General features: G+C 40.3%; 3 protein-coding genes across 13 annotated transcripts in view; 1 reads left to right on the top strand and 2 right to left on the bottom strand.

Moving 5' to 3' along the window:
* The window catches only part of LOC127443966 (60S acidic ribosomal protein P2-like), a 67,808-nt gene that overhangs the window by 8,574 nt on the left and 35,072 nt on the right, over nt 1–24,162 (top strand). For 2 of the 9 annotated variants that reach the window (XM_051703401.1, XM_051703545.1), the window contains exon 4: nt 19,501–19,596. The exons of 2 other annotated variants lie outside the window; for them this stretch is intronic. In XM_051703401.1, the coding sequence (XP_051559361.1) occupies nt 19,501–19,596 (96 nt within the window). Of the gene's footprint in view, nt 1–1,143; nt 1,240–1,868; nt 1,997–19,500; nt 19,597–20,217; nt 20,344–24,162 lie in introns of those variants that run through there. 5 more of the 9 variants (XM_051703322.1, XM_051703240.1, XM_051703477.1 and 2 more) reach the window with 4 other exon arrangements.
* Nucleotides 4,613–7,053, bottom strand: LOC127443585 (amyloid protein A-like). Its single transcript, XM_051702297.1, has 4 exons — nt 6,926–7,053; nt 6,625–6,722; nt 6,359–6,497; nt 4,613–5,075 (listed from the first exon to the last, which is right to left on the bottom strand). Exons 2-4 carry the CDS (start codon nt 6,710–6,712, stop codon nt 4,943–4,945), a joined length of 360 nt encoding a protein of 119 aa, XP_051558257.1. The 5' UTR covers nt 6,713–6,722; nt 6,926–7,053; the 3' UTR covers nt 4,613–4,942.
* Nucleotides 23,003–24,162, bottom strand: part of LOC127443649 (amyloid protein A-like) — a 43,325-nt gene continuing 42,165 nt past the window's right edge. For all 3 annotated transcript variants that reach the window (XM_051702590.1, XM_051702513.1, XM_051702422.1), the window contains exon 4: nt 23,003–23,474. In XM_051702590.1, coding sequence (XP_051558550.1) covers nt 23,342–23,474 — 133 coding nt within the window. In that variant the 3' untranslated portion in view covers nt 23,003–23,341. The remainder of the gene's footprint in view (nt 23,475–24,162) is intronic.

Here is a 24,162-nt window from a genome sequence, read left to right as displayed (position 1 = left end):
AAGAAAATTAAGGGGAGCTTGTTATTAAAACAGGTGCAACATCTGTGGTGTGGGTTCACAAAAGCCAGCACGGATTAGAAAATGTTAATCTGCAAACTGTCGCTCGATGATAATCACAAGTGAAGTTCGCTAGAATATTATGAAAGCCAAAAGTGTGCTCCGCATTAATTCTGTCTTCTAAATATATATGAAATGGGTTTTCTGCAAGATACGTTATTTTCTTAATTTTTTGCTAAAATTGTAATATTTTCTTTGTGACTTCGCTTTGAAAAGATCTTAAATTTCTTGCGTAAAAATTTATAATAATGTTGGTCAATAACATATCAGACTGAAATGTGGCATAATGTGAAATTGAGTATTATGGTAAGGTTGATTTAAAACGGTGTTTATTTTATTTTTTAACTTTGACGGTTTTAATGAGTAAATAAAGAGAAAATTATATAAGAGGATGTAGTTTTCATTTTAAAAAGTATTTATTATTGGGGCCTGGGTAGCTCAGCGAGTATTGACGCTGACTACCACCCCTGGAGTCGCGAGTTCGAATCCAGGGTGTGCCAAGTCCAGGGTGTGCCAAGTGACTCCAGCCAGGTCTCTTAAGCAACCAAATTGGCCCAGTTGCTAGGGAAGGTAGAGTCACATGGGGTAACCTCCTCGTGGTCACGATTAGTGGTTCTCGCTCTCAACGGGGCGCGTGGTAAGTTGTGCGTGGATCGCGGGGAATAGCATGAGCCGCCACATGCTGTGAGTCTCCGCAATGTCATGCACAGTGAGCCACGTGATAAGATGCGGATTGACTATCTCAGAAGCGGAGGCAACTGAGACTTGTCCTCCGCCACCCAGATTGAGGTGAGTAACCGCACCACCACGAGGACCTAGTAAGCAGTGGGAATTGGGCATGCCAAATTGGGGAGAAAAGGGGATAAAAAAAAATAAGGGTTTACAAATTACTATATCGTGATATATATTGTTATGGCAAATATTAATCGTATCGTGAAAAAAGATTTTGGTCCTATTGCCCACCCCAAACGCATAACTGTGTGCCGAGCAAACAGCAACATGGATAACTGAAATATACTTTGGCCTTTAGTTATGAAAGGCTATTCTAGTCTGAACAAAGCTTCAGTGTTTGTCGCTTTCTAACAGGTTTCAGTAAACTGGCCAGTGTGCCGTCAGGTGGTGCTGTGGCAGTTTCCAGCTCTGCCGCACCAACCGCTGGAGGATCTACTGCCGCCCCTGCAGGTTAGTTTTTCCTTCTCGCTTTTTAGTGTGCTTGATATACCGTTTCTGCGAATGCAAACATCACTGTTGGAAATGCCCTTCTTTGATGTACAGTTGACCATAGTGACCCATCCCAACTTTTTTTTTTTTTTTGCTATCGCTGTATTTTTTGGATGTCCCATCATGAGCATTGTTGAAGACCCTTCCACTCAGCCCACTTTAAGAAACTCATCTGATCAGGGTCAGGTGAACCTGAAACCAGACTGATTTAACAGAGCTTCACATATCTAGTCACTCATTGAACTCACTGACAAATTTAAAACCTGTGGGGTTTTGCACATCCCTATTCCGGATATTTTCAAATGAAATTATTGACAGTGTTGGAATTTTTTTTTTTTGTTTTTTTTTTTTGTAGTATTAATGCACAGCTTTAAGCCCTGAGTCAAACTAAACTTACATGCACTCTTAATCTTACAGGGCCTTTGTTATTCTCCTTTTTCTTGTCAGTCTAACACAATTAATGAATTTGTACTCTGCAACTGATCAACTGAATGTGAACTAATCAAGGGTTGATGTGGAATGTTGCACAGTGGTCCCCTGTAGATCCTGTAAGGTTGGATCTAACGTCTTTCTCTCTTGTCCCTCTACAGTGGAGGAGAAGAAAGAAGAGAAGAAAGAGGAGTCTGAAGAATCCGATGACGACATGGGATTCGGACTCTTTGACTAATCTTGTCTTCTCGGGACCAAAATAAAACGTATTATTAAAAAAAAAAAAAAAGGGGGTCTGTCTTGATCATTTCATTTTCCTTGATTTTTCAATATATTTTCTTTTCATTATGTGAATGCTGTGTTGGTTAGAGGTCATGACAATTACGTTTGTTGTAACAGCATACACAATAACAGGTTTGAGCCTCATGTTCCAAGATGATCACACAGAAAGGGCCAGATAGAGCACTGTATTTGAATTATCTATCAAACACCAGCATTCATCTAGATCAGGGCTCATCCACAACGGAAAGGTCAGGGGCAGCAAAGCTGGATCACTGTTCCCTCAATGGCCATACTTTTAATTTTTATTATATATATATATATATATATATATATATATATATATGTATATCTATATATGTTAAAATGTTAAAGGGATAGTTCATCAAAAAATGGCAATTCTATTATTTACTCTCCATGCCATCCCAGATGTGTATAACTTTCTTCTGCTGAAGACAAATGATTATCTTTTTAGATAAAATAGATTGGCTCAGACCAATAAGTCCTTGTCTTTTTTTACTATAAATCTTCACTTTCAGATGTGAAAGAGAAACTATACAGGTGCCACATATGACTTTCAGATGTGAAAAAAAAAGGACTTAAATATTGATCTGTTTCTCACCCACACCTGTTATATTACTTCTGAAGACAGATTTAACCACTGGAGTCTTTTGGATTACTTTTATGTCTTTATGGATGAGTAATTGGAATCTATACACAATCATCACCTCAAGGGCCCTAACAAAGTGTCTCTAGCAAGTCAGTCCACTGTTGGCCATCTTTGTAACGCTCTCGGGAGGCTATTACCAGTCATGACAGTGCAGCTCTTATCTACTTGAATGAGAGAACACCGAAATCTCAAAAACGGTTGATAAAGATTACGATCAAAGAACATATTTCAAATCAGCAGTCAAATGTGATGAGACTGGTTTCATAAATTGTGCTGCTGCACCTCAGATTACGCTAAAACGCAAATTTCCCGGCTTGTATAGCTAATGCGCATGCGCGATATCGAGTTGATTGGCAGGGGATGTCTATCTAAAAGTTGATTTTGTTTTATTATTTGTTTTTTACGTGTAAGGCGGGACTTCCTTTCTCCATCCGTTGACCGTTGGGCACTAGAGCTCCTTATTTGGGCGCTCCAATTTCGCCAATTCATTTTAATAGAAGTGGCCCGTCTCTGCTAAATACTCTCTGGCCCTAATTGCTGTCTACAGATAATTGCAAATTACAGGGTTTTCAGTCATGGAGAAACTTCAAATATAAGGGAATTTTAAAGTTGTGGGAAGTGAAATCGGGATATAAAACGGCTTTGAACTGTTACCACTGTTGCTGACAGGCTAAAAATCGAGATTGTTAAACTGCAATTATTCCAGCGTTACTGACGTGATATTTGCAGTGAAATCGTGACATTTACCTTCACATATGGATTGGTTATTGCCAGTATATCAAATCGCTTGTATGTATAATCATAAAACCATGCAGATACAGTCCAGACATCAGAAAATGTTCAGATGAGTTTCTTGAACTTGTAGTAAAAATTGCCATGAGTTTTTGTGAGACCACTCTCTTTAAAAACTTTAAACTTTTTGTCAAATTCTGCAAATATCTCTTCACAGTCTGCTAGCTGTCCATTCTGTGGGTGGGCTGAAAAAAAAAGTAGTATTTATACACAGTCCTGGCTCTGTACATGGGACAAAAACAAAGTGGAACAGACCAATCCACACAACACTACTCCAACCAATCAGCAACAGGGGGTGGTTCTTGCGCATGCACAGAATGGGGGGTGGGGGCAGAGCGAGAGGGAAATTCATTAGAAGAGTGACAGCAAATCTGGCTGATGTGAACTTTCTTAACTCCATGAAGAGCAAATGGCTGAGAAACAGACCAAGAGTAAAAGGTCAGACGAATATAAACTAAATTAGAAGGATTATGTTAAGTCGAAGGCTAGGAGCCGCGCCAACATCGGCTGTGGAGAGACCTCCGAGATAAAAGGCTTGAAGACAGATGCAGAAGTTGCTCTTTTTCTTCTCAATAGGTGGGTAACGTACATTTTAATATGTTTCACAGAACTCATGTATGCTGTTATTGTGATGTTAGATTTAGTAGCAGGAGAGATGCGAGTGCCTGGAGCTGGTGTGCATTAAACCGTCTTGCTTGCATGAATTTGGTGGGCGGAGCTTCCAAAGGAGCACTGAAGGGAGGGGTGTGTTTGTTTTGGCAGTTGAGCTTGAATATCAACAGTGTTTCTCAGAAATTGCTGAGTACACTTTTAAATGCGCAATCCAGAAATACTAGCCACACAGTGAAGAGGGGTCGACAATCATAAGAACATGTAATATTACATGCTTATTCATTGACATTTTCACATTAATGTGTAAACACCAGCGTGACAATTGGGTTGTTCGCTGTCTCTCACTTGCTCGGTACATTTTTCTGCTTTTTTTGTGCTGAGCAGATCACATGCCTGACTTCTACAGAGATTATACATTATTGGGGTTATTTTTGGCTCTAAAATATTTGGTTAGGAATTGCTCTTTGCTAGGACAATTTCTTCTATTTCAGGTATATATTTAGCTTTTTTTCACCAATGATTAAAACAAATAACCTTGCACAAACGATACAATTGCTGTCTTTGGCTACTTTATTTTCTTTGGAGAAAAGAAATGGAAGCAATCAGTTGAAATCACTGCAATATTTTGGATACATACAAGACTTAACCTTTCCTGTTACTCCATTAAAGTGAAATCAAGGCAATGTAATAGGACCAAGATTTTTAAACAGGAATTATGGTAAATAATACATTACTTGTTCATATATCTTTGTAGTTTATCAACTATAGGTAGTAGTCGAAATGTAAAAACTGCTTTCATACTGCATATGCAGAATTTAAGCAAGAGTAATTTTAGAGTAAAATGTTTTCTCTTGCGTTGATGGTCATCTTTTCAGCTTAGTTTTAAGGCTCAAATCCTGGAGGTTTGAAGACACTGGGGTCTCCACCATTTCGCCCGTGGATATTGGCCCTCTGGTCTGCTTCAGAGTCTTCATGTCCATGGCCGGCAAGACGTTGAGCCCACTCCCTTCCATCACTGCACACATCAGAACAAAAGTTCATCTTTCATAAAGGCCTATGCTTGAAATATTCACTGTATTTTGCTCTTGTGCTCTTTTGGGTGTCTAGATTAATGTGGTTTGTAACGTGAACAGTTTAGTTTCTGATGCTTCAGTCACTCGAAACAAAATGAGGAAAGTGGTGACATTTTTTGGAGCAGTGCCTCCTCAGAATGAGATTTATTTGATAATTTATTCTAATCACTCGACAATCTGTGTATAATTGTGTGTTTTTTATTAGCCCTATTTAAAACAACAACAACAACATGTCACATGCACCTTTATACAGTATATAAGAAACAGTGGTTCTTTAATGGTTCTTTGCATACCTGTTCAACAAAGAACCATTTTCTTGTAAAAAAAAAACAAAACAAAACATTTTTTACTGTATTGGGTTCTTGAGTTGGTTAAATCGTTCATTAGAGATGGCAAAAGTCTTTGCTGTTATACAGCATAGGTTCTTAAAGGGATAGTTCACCCAAAAATGAAAATTCTATCATCATTTACTCACCCTCATGCCATCCCAGATGTGTATTACTTTATTTCTTCTGTATAACACAACCGAAGATTTAAAAAAAATATTGCAGCGCTGTAGGTCCTCACAATGCAAGTGAATGGTGACCAGACCTTTGAAGGTCCAAAAGGCAGTATGAAAGTAATCCAAAAGATTCCAGTGGTTAAATCCATATCTTTTGAAGTGATATGATAGGTGTGGGTGAGAAACAGATCAATATTTAAGTCCTTTATTTTACTATAAATCTACACTTTCACTTCCACATTCAGCCACCTACTGGTCGGGGCTGGTCAAAGGTGGATATTGGTAGTAAAAAGGACTTAAATATTGATCTGTTTCTCACCCACACCTATCATATCGCTTCTGAAGACGTTGATTTAACGACTACAGTTTTATGGATTACTTTTATGCTTCCTTTATGTGCTTTTTGGACCTTCTGAAATCTGGTCACCATTCACTTGTTTTGTATTGACCTACAGAGCTGAGATATCTAAAAATCTTCATTTGTGTTCTGCAGAAGAAAATAAAATCGTACACATCTGGGATGGCATGAAGGCGAGTAAATGATGAGAGAATTTTCATTTTTGGGTGAACTATCCCTTTAAGATCAGTGTATTGGGTTCTGTAGAGCACCAGTACTTAGATGGTTTTAAAAAGATGTAGAGAACAAAAGTTTCCCCTAGGGTTTTCCTGTGGTTTTAACTGGAACCTTTATTTTTAGGAATGTGGTTCAATAAAATCACATACCTGATCACTTCGGCTGCCCATTTGCCTCCAGGACCCCTTTGTGCAGCATCATAGTTCCCACGTGCATGGAAATACTTGTCTGCACCTATATAGTTGGCATCCTTCATGTCTTGGTAAGCACGCCACATGTCCTGTGCACCTACAGGAAACAGTGAAAACAGTGGTTAATATATCCCAAAGATTTTGTCTCAGTGTCTACACATTAATGCATTTTGGAAAAGTTGTTCAAAGTTGTAAATTGTGATAAAAATCAAATAAGAAGTGACCTTGAATGGCTTCTACTGGGAAGCGGTACCATTGCGCCTGGGCCCCAACCACCATAACCAACACCAACACAGCAAGGATAAGCTTCATGATTGCAAAACTGAACATATGGACAATCCGTAGTTCAATATTTACCTCACCACAAATGTTAAAAGCTCACAATCTATAGATAAAATATTATCTCTGCACTCAGAAACATAAGAGTGCAACTAGATATTAAAATATATAGGACACCTCACAAATAATCTAAGACACAAAATGCTTGCAACAACATGCTAAAGAGCTTTTTGTGCAGTGCCCTACCTCTTTTATTTTTTAGCTGACCCCAGTCAAGTCAGATCTTCACAAAGCTGAATGCAGTTGCTGCTGTTTCTGCAGGACATTATATACACTTTGGATTGAGCCGACCTTGGATTTTCCCAGTTATACCAAGCTACATTTGGGAAATGTATTACTTTGGTTCTAAAAGTGGGCTAATCCTATATTGCGCAACTATGGAAATTTCAGATGCCTGCATTTGTAGCCAACACATGCACATAAACCATTCTCCCTTTTAATTTCACTTTGACACCAAAATTTGTCATTGGCAAATTAATGAAAATGTCTTCAAATTTTAAAGCACTTTTGCTTTACATTCTAAAGGTAGCCTATTTGTGAGGTAAAATCATATGTAAAGATCAGATATAGAATACTGGTGTTTATGAACAGTATCTTTTACTGGGCTTTTTATTGACACTGATTTAAGGAGGTTACCTTTATGTGGAATATGAAATATTATCTAAAGCAGTGTTTCTCAACTGGTGGGTCGCAAGTCTATTCGGACTGGGTCGCAAACAGGGAAAGAGCATGCCATGGTTCTCCCATTGAAAAATGTTCTGCGGCCAAGTGAAATTAACTGTGTTATGTACATCAGTGACTTTGTCAAATCTGCCCAGCAATCACATGGTTGATCCTTATTTTCTCAAGACTACTGAGTCGATCCTGTGTCACGGTGTACCTATAGGCCTACTGTTGATTATGGTTATCTTATGTTTGTTCAGAATGTAAGAATGCATTATGAACATCTATAATCCTAACCATTTAGAGCCTTTAAGGCTGAGTAGCCTGTCAGGAACAACTCGGCGCACCTTTTCCCCCATCGCGATCTTGCGAGCTCTGTGCAGGGTGGTGTGATTTGGGGCACCTCTCTCCCTTTGCGATCTTGTGAGCTCGGGGTGGGGTGGCATGATTTGGAGCACCTTTCACCCATCGCTAGCCAGGGCCCAGCTGACATTTCCATGTGGGTTTTTGATGGGCTGTCACTTGGGCAACCCAAATGGAGACCAGAAAAATGTGTCCATCAGCTCCAAATGGGCCCTATGTGTGTTAGCCTATGTGGGCAAAAGATGAGGACATTGTGGGCACTAAGGGGCCCATGTGGATGTTCATTATATGGGCCCAATTGGGTTCCAAATGGGTGCCAACAATTGGGCCAAGGTGGGCTACAAATAGCACCCTTATGGGTGATCATGCTGGACCCACAATTGCCCCTTATTATTTCCTCTTAAATGGGGCTTTTGTGGGGCCAGAGTGGGCTAAAAGTGGGCCCCCTTTTTTTTTTTAATAAACCTTATTGCTGTGGGTCAAGTTAATGTGCTACTCTGCACTTTTGAACTACTCCAACTCTGTTACATTGTTTTTGTAAACCTGTGCCTGACCAAACCAAGAATGCCTAAAGAGTTTGTCTATAGCTCTAATATTTTAATGTCCAAGAAATTACATAGCATAATATTTGAACTATAATGTAAATGACTTCAAATAATCAGGATGTGTAAATCATGCTTTTATTAAAGTTGATTACATCAAGACAAAAAGACAGGATAAACCTCTGAAATAATTCTGGACAAAAAGGACTCATACCTGGGCCTAAACAGACTCCTCAGCTTCATACCTAAAGAAGAGCACAGAAAGACAAGACATAGAAAAGGCAATTTAGTCCATTTTAAATACTACCAGAACTGCAGAAAATTTACAGGAGCATCACTTTAAGGCATTCATGTTAAATAGGCCATGCAAATGAATTTGATCTCTACACAACTGAAACAATTGTCATTTAAAGGAATAGTTCACCCAAAAATGAAAATTCTCTCATCATTTACTCACCCACATTCCATCCCAGATGTGTATGACTTTCTTTCTTCAGCAGAACACAAACTAAGATTTTTAGAAGTATTTCTCAGCTCTTTTGGTCCATACATTGCAAGTGAATGGGTCCAAAAATCACACAAGTCAGCCAGTGGTTTAATCCATGTCTTCAGAAGATATGATAGGTGTGGGTGGGAAACGGATCAATATTTAAGTACATTTTTACTATAAATTCTCCTCCCTACTCAGTCAATCTCCACTTTAACTTTCACTTTCACATTCTTCTTCTTGTGTTTTTGATGATTCACATTCTTCATGCATACACCTCATACTGGCAGGGAGAATAATTCCTAGCAAAAAATGGACTTAAAGGGTTAATTCACCCAAAAATTAAAATCCTCTCATGATTTACTTACCTTTAAGCCATCCCAGATGTGTATGACTTTCCTTCTTTAGCAGAACTGAAGTGAAGATTTTTTTATAAGCACATTTCAGCTCTTTTTGTCCATACAATGGAAGTGTACAGGTGCCATTAGTCTCCTGGTCCAAAAGGCATATTTAGGCAGCATAAAAGTAATCCACACGACTCTAGTCAATCAATTAATGTCTTCTCAAGCAAATCGATTGATTAAATATAGCCTGCAATTAACCCAGTTTTACACCTGCTTTTGTATAATGGGAGATTTTGGAATTCAGGGAAGTTAAAACCAAGATTTAATTAACTTTAATGAAAGTTAGCCAGCCTAGATTTTAACAAAAACCTGACGTAATCTAGCAATTGAAATTGATTGCAGTTATCTAGTACATTGTCCTGTAAAATGTGGGGGATACAAATAAAAATCACTTTTGACTCCCTTTAGCGGTGTCAGAGGATTTGTATTTATTTAGAGAGAGAGACGGCCAATTAACTTCAAATGTCCAAACTCATATTTTCTTTCTTCCTTGGAACTCAAAATAAGATTTTAAGTGACTCTTTTCCATTAAATATAACTATTTTGTGTCAAGGTCCAATAAAGGCAATAAAGCACCATAAAAGTACCAAAATGACCTAATCAACTTTTGTCACAGTTGTTTTCACAACACATAGAGAATAACTCAAGAAGTGACATTTAGGACAAGAGGTGAAATGTTGTTTAATGCTTTTTTTTTTTATTTTTTTTTTTTTTCTTCACAATTGGTACACATTATGGGTATGCATGGGGAAACTATGCTTTTTTAAACAAAATTTTCACTCATCACTACAGTATAATGATTTGTTTTTAATTACTATTTTATCCAACTAATTCTTCTTTGCACAGTTGTCAAGCAAATATTATAAATCAGCCTTTATGTTCAGGTATCTGTGACCTTGCGTGAGGTGGTCACCTTTCCATTGAAGAGCTTTACTGAAGTGAATGATGTGCAGTTGAAGCTGTGAGTGTGTGGTGAGTGATCTCACATAAGCATTACAAAAATGTATTTTTGTTGTAAATATATTTTCTACTATATTTATTTACATCTCAATTTTAGGTCTCAGTCCTTGGGGACATTGGAGGGAGGAGCTACGAGTGTGTCCGAAGAATTACCTGTATGTCTTTTTTTTTTTTTTTTTTAAGACAAATGACCTTGCCCGTCAATTCAACCTCACAGGGTGCCACGGCAAACATTCATTTAGAAACCCACGTCTCTATGATACTTAAAAATCACTTACTAAACTTTTGTGTAAAGTTATAGCAAATTTTACAACTTCGTTGACATGATTATGAAATGTCTACAAACCCTGAATCCCTAAAATGACTAAAAATGATTAAAATAACATAACAGCTCAAATAATACTTGCGTTTTAACAGAAGAATGAATGCGTGATTTTATAAAATTAAAAGCTTCAAATTTCTGCCTTTAAACCCTGAATATTGGCCTCATTCACTTCCATTGTAAGTGCCTCACTGTAATCTCAGTTTTAGCTTTTTTTTAAAGAAAAGGAGGGATGAGTTGAAGTTAATTTTTGTAGTAATCAACATTATGCCACAAGTGCTGTTGATTGAGCTTAACTTGTTTTGAACCCGGAGTATTCCGGGTTTTTCAGAATTCTCATTTGTGTTCTATGGGGTTGGGGGGTTGGGGGGTTGGGGGGGGGGGGGGGGGTTCGAATGATATGAGGGTAATAATGACAGAATTTTCATGTGTGGATGGTTTCTTTAATAGGTGGGTGGTGGATGTGTACTGAGTACAGATGTGGAATGAGATCACGTTTGATCCCAAGGGGGAACCACTGAACTGGAGTTAAGGCCCGGGTATACTTAGTTTTTCTGCTTTTTTGGTCGGATCGTGTCCGATCGACTGTTTCGCCTTTGAGTATACTCTTTTGACCACGAGCGAATTTGAACGCATTCGATGCATGAGCACTTACACTGTTTTGTGATACTCTTTTGGTACAGTCAATAGCAGGCATATTTGTCAGCATGTCGAAAGTCTGATGCGTGCCACAAATTGATATTTGTGGCGCGCAAATGACGGTTTATATCGCGGTGACAATATTAAGTGGAAATCAGTAGTTGTATCTATCAGTGGGCATGCTTCACGTGAGACTGAAACCAGGCTTGAGCAGGGGAGTGAGTTGCGGCTGGTAAAATTGCCAGTTATTTGTGCACGCTGGTTTAACGGCAGATTCACTAAAGGAATTATGCAGATCAGGCGACGGCGCAAACGTGCCGCTGATACTTTGCGATTCTGATTTTGCGGGCTGATTCTGTGTGCTCTGTAGCGGAGGATGCAACAGTCCATTGTGATCTGACACTCTGCCAGGACAGCATAACAGTGATCTAGACTCCTGGATCATCTTTTTAAAATGCCAGGTTGCGATTGACTACATCTAACATTTGTACTTCTCTCCATTTGATGAATTATTGCTGATATGATCAAAAGAAAAGTCAAGAAAATTAAGGGGAGCTTGTTATTAAAACAGGTGCAACATCTGTGGTGTGGGTTCACAAAAGCCAGTGTTGGGCCTCATGTGTTCAGATAGAAGACAAAGGCAGGCCTAACAGTCATAAAAACATAACTCAAGCCCCCACCTTCTCGTAAATTTTACTGATAAAAATCGCGCCAAAATCAAACAAAGGGAGTCCAAAACAGACTACAGATCCATGAAGCCTTGCCCTCTAAAGGATCGAGCTCTCAACTCCTATTGGATGAGGCACACCACAGAACATCCCTCAAACATGACATCATCAGGACTTCAAATAATTCTGAAATGCTTCCAGAGTTGCTTCCAGCGACTTAGTTCACCGAATACGGACGTAGCTTTTTGCTGCTCTCCGGTGCAGCCTCGTGGCATAAGGAAGTAATGTCCGACTTGAAACTGTAGCCATACAATCTCCATCTCGCTGGATGAGCTGAGATTACTCTGTGTTCAACCGAACACTCTAACGGATCCGAAGGAGACCGCCGAGCAATTCGCATCTTCATCCGTTGGCCTACAGAAGTGAAGAGATTAAAGATTTCTCTTCCATCTTCAATCAAGTCGACATTTCTGAGTTTTCCGCCAGCCCGCCGAGAACCAACAGCCTTACCGCCCTCAGAGAATCAACAGCCGTACTGCCCTCTGAGAATCAACAGCCGTACCGCCCACCGACAGCGTGAGGAAACGGCCTCCCGTCATCACCCGAGCCTCAAGGAACCGGGTCAAAGTTAAAGGACGGAGGAAAACACATTCTACCTGTGTCCTCATGCGATTCAAGTAAGAGGTTTATGTCTGGGCAGAGATAGAATATTATAGCGTGTTATTCTTGTGTTTCAAGGTTTTTGCTTGTACAGTTTACGGATCGCCATGTCCGCTCATTATTAATACTCAGGGTATTAATTATCACGAATTTGTTTGCTGTATTGTGATCCAACCAAATTGGATTGTTGTGCAATTTCGCCATCGCGGGTGAGACAGAAACTGAGTTCATCCATTAGAGTCAAATAACGCAGGACTTTTACGAGCCCCGCTCGTAAAACCGCGTCTCTGAGTGATGAACACAGCTGCTTTCTCTCCAGCTATCGCGAACTCAGCTTTCGGGCTGTCACTGAATAATCTCTCTCTCTCTCTCTCACTAACCACACTGACACACAAGCTGCCCAGTTAAAATAGAGTCAGATCAGGTAAGTGCAGCTGAAACACACAGCACAACATCTGACATAGAAGAGGGCTCCCTTTTTAGCGCTACGCGTAGAAATGTGCCCCTGAGAAACCCAGGAACACACGCTAGGAGCCGAGCTGCCCCTAGTGGTACAGCCTCTGACTTCGTCCTCCAAGACACCTTTCAAAATCCTCCAGCGGCCCGCTGGTTGGATGCAGGTGCCCCTCCTTATAGTTGCCCTCCTCAGTCAGTTTTCAGTCACGCCACCGTGTGTTTCAAACCGACTGATTCCACACCACGGAGGGGGGACAATTATTTTCAAGCCCAGAGTGGTGTAAGCGGCTCGAAGATCCCATTAGCCAGGGAGCTGTACGCAACCCGGGGTCCACCCCCACGTGTCGATTGGACTCCTTCCCCACCACGAAGGGGAGGAAGTCATCCTCATCGCTATAGCGATCCGAGTGACTATGATGTTTCGGATGACTCGGCGACCCGTGGTCATACCGACACCAATGCTTGCGCATCCGACAACTCGAGTCCCTCGCAGGGGACATAGAACGCTTTGACCCAAGTAATCAAGATTCAAACATCGACAATTATCTTAGGGAAATTGAGCACTGCCTGATTGATTTGCCTTACGCTTCGTCACGCGAAAAACTCAAGCTTATATGGAAGACCACGGTAAGGAGTGTCCATGCGTTCATGGAAACGCTACCGACTGGTACATGAAACCGCTACTTAGCTCTGTGTAAAGCTCTACGTGAGGAGTATTCGCTGTATATCGACGAAGCCTCCGCTACCATAGCTGCTTTCGCCATCACCCAGAAGAGGCACGAGCCTCCGCGTGAATATTATAGACGCCTGAGAACCACGTACTTCCAAGGAAGTAACGAACCAGGTCTGGAGGAGGAACAAGCTTTCAAGTCTCTTTTCCTTCACAACCTCCACGAGTGCATGCGATATGACGTCACGATGCACTGCAGAATGGGCAACCCCACCATGCAGGAAATCAGAAAGTACGTGCAGCTGGCATGGGAGACACGCGTGCACCCTGCCCGAGGGCACGAAGGCGACGCCAGAGCCCTGGGGATCCAAGTCTCATATGCAGACCTAACGCTTGAAGGCAACAAAATGTCTTGCGTTAAGGTGAATGCTAGAACAGGACCCCAAAGGCGCCGATCACCCCGCCAGCAGAGTAGGCAACAGAACCAGTGGGGTGGTGACCAGACACACCCCCAGGGTCACGGCAGGCCTAAACAACAAAACGTTCGCCGGCCGAAAAGAAATGCGCGTTTCAAACGAAAACCCAAACAAGAAGGTGAGTGGGTAGGCAAGGTTTCAAATCCCCTCAGAGAACAAGATTTGAGAGAGGAAATGGAGGATATTAGGAGACGCTTGTCTGAGTTAGTAACTAGCTTGACGTGCACCGTTGTTCACCAGGTCCGTCGACCTCCTCAAAGGAACATGGCACTGAAACCCCGTCTGTATGACTAGACGATGTACCCCCTCCCGTTAATGCCAAAGTTTACTTTTTAGGTCAGGAAAAGGGGAACAGTGTCTAAGTTGCTCCCCAAAACAGTCACTCCTAACATGCCACACCCTCCTTTTCTGACCTTCTTGGGCGATCTGTACCGTAAGGGCAACGCCTGACACATGGGTCGTTCAACTCCCACACACTACTCAACACCGGTTCCGAAATAGTCTATGGGTTCCAACACCTTCGCAGAGGTGGCTAGAGCAAAGCTCTCCCTTGGCAAACCGTTATAGACAGAGACCTACAACGCAAGCATCACAAGCTACACGCAAGATAGGTCATCTATCACAAAACGAGCCTGGATTGATACCTTTCAAGGGATGACGCTAGTACACCCTGTTTACATATGTCCCATTAATACAGAACCACTGTTAGTTGGCCAGGACCTACTGAACCGATTGGCTCCGCTCATTGACTGCCGTCGTGGACACATGTGGGCTCAGGTTGACATACCGAGACCACTTGGTCCAGAAAACAGTTCGCCAGCTTCAGATACACATGTCGCCATCGTCCAAAAATCCAGCAGACACGACTCCAATAAGAACAATTACAGGGCCTGGGTAAAACCCTTCAGGGTACTATAGTCACTGTAAATTTGCAATCCGTTCTTATCAATAACACTTTGCACACTTCAGGGATTTTGTCAGAGAAAACAACTTATGCGTGTATCGTTAGAGATCTAATGCAGGACCTCAGGGAAATTAGCTCCTCAGTCAACAGTCTGAGTGGTGGAAGGATTCCAGCTTACCTGGTATCCCTAGACCTTTTCGAACAAATCCTTAGATCTGCTACTATCTCCATTGTGCAACCTTCACAGATACACATGGCATATAGTTTTGGCATTGAAATTCCAATCCATGTAAATCCTCAGAACCTCAAAATAGGATTTATCCTCAATCTACCGTCATAGGCAGAATATATATAGACTAAAATCTGTATTTAATGTTGGTTTTCAGAGAGGTAACGCACACATTCACCTCAAAACACCACCAACACTCGCCTACCATGATGAGGACCCCTCGCTCGACCTTATCTCTAACCTAAACATGTGTACCAAGACAAAGTACATTCATTGGGTTTGTCCAAACACAACCCCTTTATTAGAGAGGTGACTAACTACCTCTGCGGCCAAAGAGCCGAATTCCATGAACAAGTGTCATGATAGCATGTCCATCAAAGATGAAGGAACAGAGACAAAGGTAGAGCGAACAGGCAGTCGCTGGCTCGTTAACACCAGCCACCGAAGTCATACGACTGCCATGATACAGCCACTAAGCTAAGGCCACTAAACTAAGGCTACCAAACCAAACGGTGTTCTTAACGGTTCCCCAAAGAGCCATCGTGCACACTGACGATATTGTCCTCCATCATCTCAATGTCAACAATCATGACGCAGAAATTGAGATCATGGACGCATTTAGAGGTCACAGCCTCGCCGTTGATGACACCCTTCAACAGCAGCTTCAGGCTGAAGGGATGGAATTAGTGAAGTTCAGTCTCAAACCGACTGGCTTGACCATTATGTTTCATAGTCACATAAGCAGATCGTCATCTTACCAGGAACACCCTATCAGATTGGTTGCCCTCTGGCTCCTCCTTAGTGGTTGGATCATCGCAATTATTGCACACGCCATGTACAGGTACATTCAACACCTACAGGCCAGACTGGACTCACTTCTCATACAGCCGCGTTTTACACACCAGTCTGAGCCCATCACACAGGTTAACTCCATCATTTCCAAGGATAAGCCTTTTAACCTTTAACCCTCCTTTCCTCTAACATTTTGTTCCTAGTAACCAATGTCAGGTTCTACTTTGATTTTGTGTTATGACCAAAGAACAACAAAGGATTGTGTTATGGTTAATGCTGTGCCTTCCAATAACTTGAAATGTTTATGTGTGATGAATGTAGTTTTAGAATTAGCTAGAAGTTCTGTGCCCAGATGTGCCTCAATCTCTGTCCAGACGATAAAACCTCTGTGAACTCTAATGAACTGTATGGACTGTGCAACCATTTCTCTTTCCTATCAGGAATACATGGATGGCGTAACCCACAGGTTACTGTGAACCGACAAGAACTGTTCGGCCCTTCAGTTGCTCTAAAGATGCTGGACAACAACCAACTCTTCAGATCAAAGGGGGGAATGTTGGGCCTCATGTGTTCAGATAGAAGACAAAGGCAGGCCTAACAGTCATAAAAACATAACTCAAGCCCCCACCTTCTAAGTCGTAAATTTTACTGATAAAAATCGCGCCAAAATCAAACAAAGGGAGTCCAAAACAGACTACAGATCCATGAAGCCTTGCCCTCTGAAGGATCAAGCTCTCAACTCCTATTGGATGAGGCACACCACAGAACGTCCCTCAAACATGACATCATCAGGACTTCAAATAATTCTGAAATGCTTCCAGAGTTGCTTCCAGCGACTTAGTTCACCGAATACGGACGTAGCTTTTTGCTGCTCTCCGGTGCAGCCTCGTGGCATAAGGAAGTAATGTCCGACTTGAAACTGTAGCCATACAATCTCCATCTCGCTGGACGAGCTGAGATTACTCTGTGTTCAACCGAACACTCTAACGGATCCGAAGGAGACCGCCGAGCAATTCGCATCTTCATCCGTTGGCCTACAGAAGTGAAGAGATTAAAGATTTCTCTTCCATCTTCAATCAAGTCGACATTTCTGAGTTCTCCGCCAGCCCGCCGAGAATCAACAGCCGTACCGCCCTCTGAGAATCAACAGCCGTACCGCCCGCCGACAGCGCGAGGAAACGGCCTCCCGTCATCACCCGAGCCTCAAGGAACCGGGTCAAAGTTAAAGGACGGAGGAAAACACATTGTACCTGTGTCCTCATGCGATTCAAGTAAGAGGTTTACGTCTGGGCAGAGATAGAATATTATAGCGTGTTATTCTTGTGTTTCAGGGTTTTTGCTTGTACAGTTTACGGATCGCCATGTCCGCTCATTATTAATACTCAGGGTATTAATTATCACGAATTTGTTTGCTGTATTGTGGTCCAACCAAATTGGATTGTTGTGCATTTTCACCATCGCGGGTGAGACAGAAACTGAGTTCATCCATTAGAGTCAAATAACGCAGGACTTTTACGAGCCCCGCTCGTAAAACCGCGTCTCTGAGTGATGAACACGGCTGCTTTATCTCCAGCTATCGCGAACTCAGCTTTCGGGCTGTCACTGAATAATCTCTCTCTCTCTCTCACTCTCTCTCTCTCTCACTAACAGAACACACACACACACACACACACACACACACACACTGTCACACACACACACCTTATGTGTTATAGGATTATTTTTATTTCCATATCTAATCATGTCACTGTTTAGTTTGTAGTTGTAAGTCAGAAGTTTATTGACTGCATTGTATTAATTATTAATTGATATTACTGCATAAATAAACTTTTGTTTATATTACAAAGAGAAGTGTTTTGGTTTGTTTTGCATACGCCTGTGTCATGCTGACGGGATGTCAGTGCTCGGATTCAAACTTTCATTCATTGTTTTTTTTCCCGAAAATCGATATTCTTCGGATGTCGATTTTCCTAAGAAAACAATCTAATATTGAGACTGTTTTAATATTCGGTTATTAGTCCGTGATTCCAGGGTGGTGCCCCGTCAGTGTTAATCCTTATTAATATTCTATTGATTTTTGATAATTGATAATTATCTTTGATTGAATTTGAATGATCAATAAGCTAGTGTTAATTTTAATGTTTCATCGATGTTAACAATTAACGATTATCTTTGATAAGTGTTGATTTTAAAGGATTAAAAAAAAGCTAACATTGATTCTCATCAATGTTCTTTTGATTTTTATAATTAATAATTATCTTTGATAATTATTAATTATTGCTAATAACCAAACTTGCTCCTAAACGTAGCACACTACATTTACTGGAGTCCCATATGAGGTTTTAATGAGTGAGATCCAATTAATTAATTTAAATATTGATTAATAGCTACAGAAATAATTATTAATTATTTCTGATAGTAACACTGATCTAAGCAACCAGTAAAGCCCTACACCAGCACGGATTAGAAAATGTTAATCTGCAAACTGTCGCTCGATGATAATCACAAGTGAATTTCGCTAGAATATTAAGAAAGCCAAAAGTGTGCTCCGCATTAATTCTGTCTTCTAAATATATATGAAATGGGTTTTCTGCAAGATACGTTATTTTCTTAATTTTTTGCTAAAATTATGTAATATTTTCTTTGTGACTTTGCTTTGAAAAGATATTAAATTTCTTGCGGAAAATTTATAATAATGTTGGTCAGTAACATATCAGACTGAAATGTGGCGTAATGTGAAATTGAGTATTATGGTAAGGTTGATTTAAAATGGTGTTTATTTTATTTTTTAACTTTGACGGTTTTAATGAGTAAATAAAGAGAAAATTATATAAGAGGATGTAGTTTTCATTTTAAAAAGTATTTATTATTGGGGCCTGGGTAGCTCAGCGAGTATTGACGCTGACTACCACCCCTGGAGTCGCGAGTTCGAATCCAGGGTGTGCCAAGTGACTCCAGCCAGGTCTCTTAAGCAACCAAATTGGCCCAGTTGCTAGGGAAGGTAGAGTCACATGGGGTAACCTCCTCGTGGTCACGATTAGTGGTTCTCGCTCTCAACGGGGCGCGCGGTAAGTTGTGCGTGGATCGCGGGGAATAGCATGAGCCGCCACATGCTGTGAGTCTCCGCAATGTCATGCACAGTGAGCCACGTGATAAGATGCGGATTGACTATCTCAGAAGCGGAGGCAACTGAGACTTGTCCTCCGCCACCCAGATTGAGGTGAGTAACCGCACCACCACGAGGACCTAGTAAGCAGTGGGAATTGGGCATGCCAAATTGGGGAGAAAAGGGGATAAAAAAAAATAAGGGTTTACAAATTACTATATCGTGATATATATTGTTATGGCAAATATTAATCGTATCGTGAAAAAAGATTTTGGTCCTATTGCCCACCCCAAACGCATAACTGTGTGCCGAGCGAACAGCAACATGGATAACTGAAATATACTTTGGCCTTTAGTTATGAAAGACTATTACTGCTATTCTAGTCTGAACAAAGCTTCAGTGTTTGTCGCTTTCTAACAGGTTTCAGTAAACTGGCCAGTGTGCCGTCAGGTGGTGCTGTGGCAGTTTCCAGCTCTGCCGCACCAACCGCTGGAGGATCTACTGCCGCCCCTGCAGGTTAGTTTTTCCTTCTCGCTTTTTAGTGTGCTTGATATACCGTTTCTGCGAATGCAAACATCACGGTTGGAAATGCCCTTCTTTGATGTACAGTTGACCATAGTGACCCATCCCAACTTTTTTTTTTTTTTTGCTATCGCTGTATTTTTTGGATGTCCCATCATGAACATTGTTGAAGACCCTTCCACTCAGCCCCCTTTAAGAAACTCGTCTGATCAGGGTCAGGTGAACCTGAAACCAGACTGATTTAACAGAGCTTCACATATCTAGTCACTCATTGAACTCACTGACAAATTTAAAACCTGTGGGGTTTTGCACATCCCTATTCCGGATATTTTCAAATGAAATTATGGACAGTGTTGGAATTTTTTTTTTTTTTTTTGTAGTATTAATGCACAGCTTTAAGCCCTGAGTCAAACTAAACTTACATGCACTCTTAATCTTACAGGGCCTTTGTTATTTTCCTTTTTCTTGTCAGTCTAACACAATTAATGAATTTGTACTCTACAACTGATCAACTGAATGTGAACTAATCAAGGGTTGATGTGGAATGTTGCACAGTGGTCCCCTGTAGATCCTGTAAGGTTGGATCTAACGTCTTTCTCTCTTGTCCCTCTACAGTGGAGGAGAAGAAAGAAGAGAAGAAAGAGGAGTCTGAAGAATCCGATGACGACATGGGATTCGGACTCTTTGACTAATCTTGTCTTCTCGGGACCAAAATAAAACGTATTATAAAAATAAAAAAAAAAGGGGTCTGTCTTGATCATTTCATTTTCCTTGATTTTTCAATATATTTTCTTTTCATTATGTGAATGCTGTGTTGGTTAGAGGTCATGACAATTACGTTTGTTGTAACAGCATACACAATAACAGGTTTGAGCCTCATGTTCCAAGATGATCACACAGAAAGGGCCAGATAGAGCACTGTATTTGAATTATCTATCAAACACCAGCATTCATCTAGATCAGGGCTCATCCACATCGGAAAGGTCAGGGGCAGCAAAGCTGGATCACTGTTCCCTCAATGGCCATACTTTTAATTTTTATGATTATATATATATATATATATATATATATATATATATATATATATATATATATATATATATATATATATATGTATATCTATATATGTTAAAATGTTAAAGGGATAGTTCATCAAAAAATGGCAATTCTTTTATTTACTCTCCATGCCATCCCAGATGTGTATAACTTTCTTCTGCTGAAGACAAATGATTATCTTTTTAGATAAAATAGATTGGCTCAGACCAATAAGTCCTTGTCTTTTTTTACTATAAATCTTCACTTTCAGATGTGAAAGAGAAACTATACAGGTGCCACATATGACTTTCAGATGTGAAAAAAAAAAGGACTTAAATATTGATCTGTTTCTCACCCACACCTATTATATTACTTCTGAAGACAGATTTAACCACTGGAGTCTTTTGGATTACTTTTATGTCTTTATGGATGAGTAATTGGAATCTATACACAATCATCACCTCAAGGGCCCTAGCAAAGTGTCTCTAGCAAGTCAGTCCACTGTCGGCCATCTTTGTAACGCTCTCGGGAGGCTATTACCAGTCATGACAGTGCAGCTCTTATCTACTTGAATGAGAGAACACCGAAATCTCAAAAACGGTTGATAAAGATTACGATCAAAGAACATATTTCAAATCAGCAGTCAAATGTGATGAGACTGGTTTCATAAATTGTGCTGCTTCACCTCAGATTACGCTAAAACGCAAATTTCCCGGCTTGTATAGCTAATGCGCATGCGCGATATCGAGTTGATTGGCAGGGGATGTCTATCTAAAATTTGTTTTTTTTTTTTATTATTTGTTTTTTACGTGTAAGGCGGGACTTCCTTTCTCCATCCGTTGACCGTTGGGCACTAGAGCTCCTTATTTGGGCGCTCCAATTTCGCCAATTCATTTTAATAGAAGTGGCCCGTCTCTGCTAAATACTCTCTGGCCCTAATTGCTGTCTACAGATAATTGCAAATTACAGGGTTTTCAGTCATGGAAAAACTTCAAATATAAGGGAATTTTAAAGTTGTGGGAAGTGAAATCGGGATATAAAACGGCTTTGAACTGTTACCACTGTTGCTGACAGGCTAAAAATCGAGATTGTTAAACTGCAATTATTCCAGCGTTACTGACGTGATATTTGCAGTGAAATCGTGACATTTACCTTCACATATGGATTGGTTATTGCCAGTATATCAAATCGCTTGTATGTATAATCATAAAACCCTGCAGATACAGTCCAGACATCAGAAAATGTTCAGATGAGTTTTTTGAACTTGTAGTAAAAATTGCCATGAGTTTTTGTGAGACCAATCTCTTTAAAAACTTTAAACTTTTTGTCAAATTCTGCAAATACCTCCTCACAGTCTGCTAGCTGTCCATTCTGTGGGTGGGCTGAAAAAAAAAAAAAATAGTATTTATACACAGTCCTGGCTCTGTACATGGGACAAAAACAAAGTGGAACAGACCAATCCACACAACACTACTCCAACCAATCAGCAACAGGGGGTGGTTCTTGCGCATGCACAGAATGGGGGGTGGGGGCAGAGCGAGAGGGAAATTCATTAGAAGAGTGACAGCAAATCTGGCTGATGTGAACTTTCTTAACTCCATGAAGAGCAAATGGCTGAGAAACAGACCAAGAGTAAAAGGTCAGACGAATATAAACTAAATTAGAAGGATTATGTTAAGTCGAAGGCTAGGAGCCGCGCCAACATCGGCTGTGGAGAGACCTCCGAGATAAAAGGCTTGAAGACAGATGCAGAAGTTGCTCTTTTTCTTCTCAATAGGTGGGTAACGTACATTTTAATATGTTTCACAGAACCCATGTATGCTGTTATTGTGATGTTAGATTTAGTAGCAGGAGAGATGCGAGTGCCTGGAGCTGGTGTGCATTAAACCGTCTTGCTTGCATGAATTTGGTGGGCGGAGCTTCCAAAGGAGCACTGAAGGGAGGGGTGTGTTTGTTTTGGCAGTTGAGCTTGAATATCAACAGTGTTTCTCAGAAATTGCTGAGTACACTTTTAAATGCACAATCCAGAAATACTAGCCACACAATGAAGAGGGGTCGACAATCATAAGAACATGTAATATTACATGCTTATTCATTGACATTTTCACATTAATGTGTAAACACCAGCGTGACAAATGGGTTGTTCGCTGTCTCTCACTTGCTCGGTACATTTTTCTGCTTTTTTTGTGCTGAGCAGATCACATGCCTGACTTCTACAGAGATTATACATTATTGGGGTTATTTTTGGCTCTAAAATATTTGGTTAGGAATTGCTCTTTGCTAGGACAATTTCTTCTATTTCAGGTATATATTTAGCTTTTTTTCACCAATGATTAAAACAAATAACCTTGCACAAACGATACAATTGCTGTCTTTGGCTACTTTATTTTCTTTGGAGAAAAGCAATGAAAGCAATCAGTTGAAATCACTGCAATATTTTGGATACATACAAGACTTAACCTTTCCTGTTACTCCATTAAAGTGAAATCAAAGCAATGTAATAGGACCAAGATACTTAAACAGGAATTATGGTAAATAATACATTACTTGTTCATATATCTTTGTTGTTTATCAACTATAGGTAGTAGTCGAAATGTAAAAACTGCTTTCATACTGCATATGCAGAATTTAAGCAAGCAGTTGCAGAGTAATTTTAGAGTAAAATGTTTTCTCTTGCGTTGATGGTCATCTTTTCAGCTTAGTTTTAAGGCTCGAATCCTGGAGGTTTGAAGACACTGGGGTCTCCACCGTTTCGCCCGTGGATATTGGCCCTCTGGTCTGCTTCAGAGTCTTCATGTCCATGGCCGGCAAGACGTTGAGCCCACTCCCTTCCATCACTGCACACATCAGAACAAAAGTTCATCTTTCATAAAGGCCTATGCTTGAAATATTCACTGTATTTTGCTCTTGTGCTCTTTTGGGTGTCTAGATTAATGTGGTTTGTAACGTGAACAGTTTAGTTTCTGATGCTTTAGTCACTCGAAAAACAAAATGAGGAAAGTGGTGACATTTTTTGGAGCAGTGCCTCCTCAGAATGAGATTTATTTGATAATTTATTCTAATCACTTGACAATCTGTGTATAATTGTGTGTTTTTTATTAGCCCTATTTAAAACAACAACAACAACATGTCACATGCACCTTTATACAGTATATAAGAAACAGTGGTTCTTTAATGGTTCTTTGCATACCTGTTCAACAAAGAATCATTTTCTTGTAAAAAAAACAAAACAAAACATTTTTTACTGTATTGGGTTCTTGAGTTGGTTAAATCGTTCATTAGAGATGGCAAAAGTCTTTGCTGTTATACAGCATAGGTTCTTAAAGGGATAGTTCACCCAAAAATGAAAATTCTATCATCATTTACTCACCCTCATGCCATCCCAGATGTGTATTACTTTATTTCTTCTGTATAACACAACCGAAGATTTAAAAAAAATATTGCAGCGCTGTAGGTCCTCACAATGCAAGTGAATGGTGACCAGACCTTTGAAGGTCCAAAAGGCAGTATGAAAGTAATCCAAAA

Source organism: Myxocyprinus asiaticus, chromosome 1 (genome assembly GCF_019703515.2).
Source record: "Myxocyprinus asiaticus isolate MX2 ecotype Aquarium Trade chromosome 1, UBuf_Myxa_2, whole genome shotgun sequence".
Taxonomy (NCBI): Eukaryota; Metazoa; Chordata; class Actinopteri; order Cypriniformes; family Catostomidae; genus Myxocyprinus; species Myxocyprinus asiaticus.
The sequence above is the reverse complement of the archived record's forward strand: the minus strand, read 5'-3'. Positions and strand labels throughout refer to the sequence as shown.

Bases quoted from the DNA above. Each gene is read 5' to 3' on its own strand.
- LOC127443585 (XM_051702297.1), bottom strand. From the start codon at position 6,712: ATGAAGCTTATCCTTGCTGTGTTGGTGTTGGTTATGGTGGTTGGGGCC. The intron at 6,498-6,624 runs GTCACTTCTTAT...TGTTTCCTGTAG, and splicing joins CCCAGTAGAAGCCATTCAAG to GTGCACAGGACATGTGGCGT. The intron at 5,076-6,358 runs GTATGTGATTTT...TGATGTGTGCAG, and splicing joins TGGGCAGCCGAAGTGATCAG to TGATGGAAGGGAGTGGGCTC.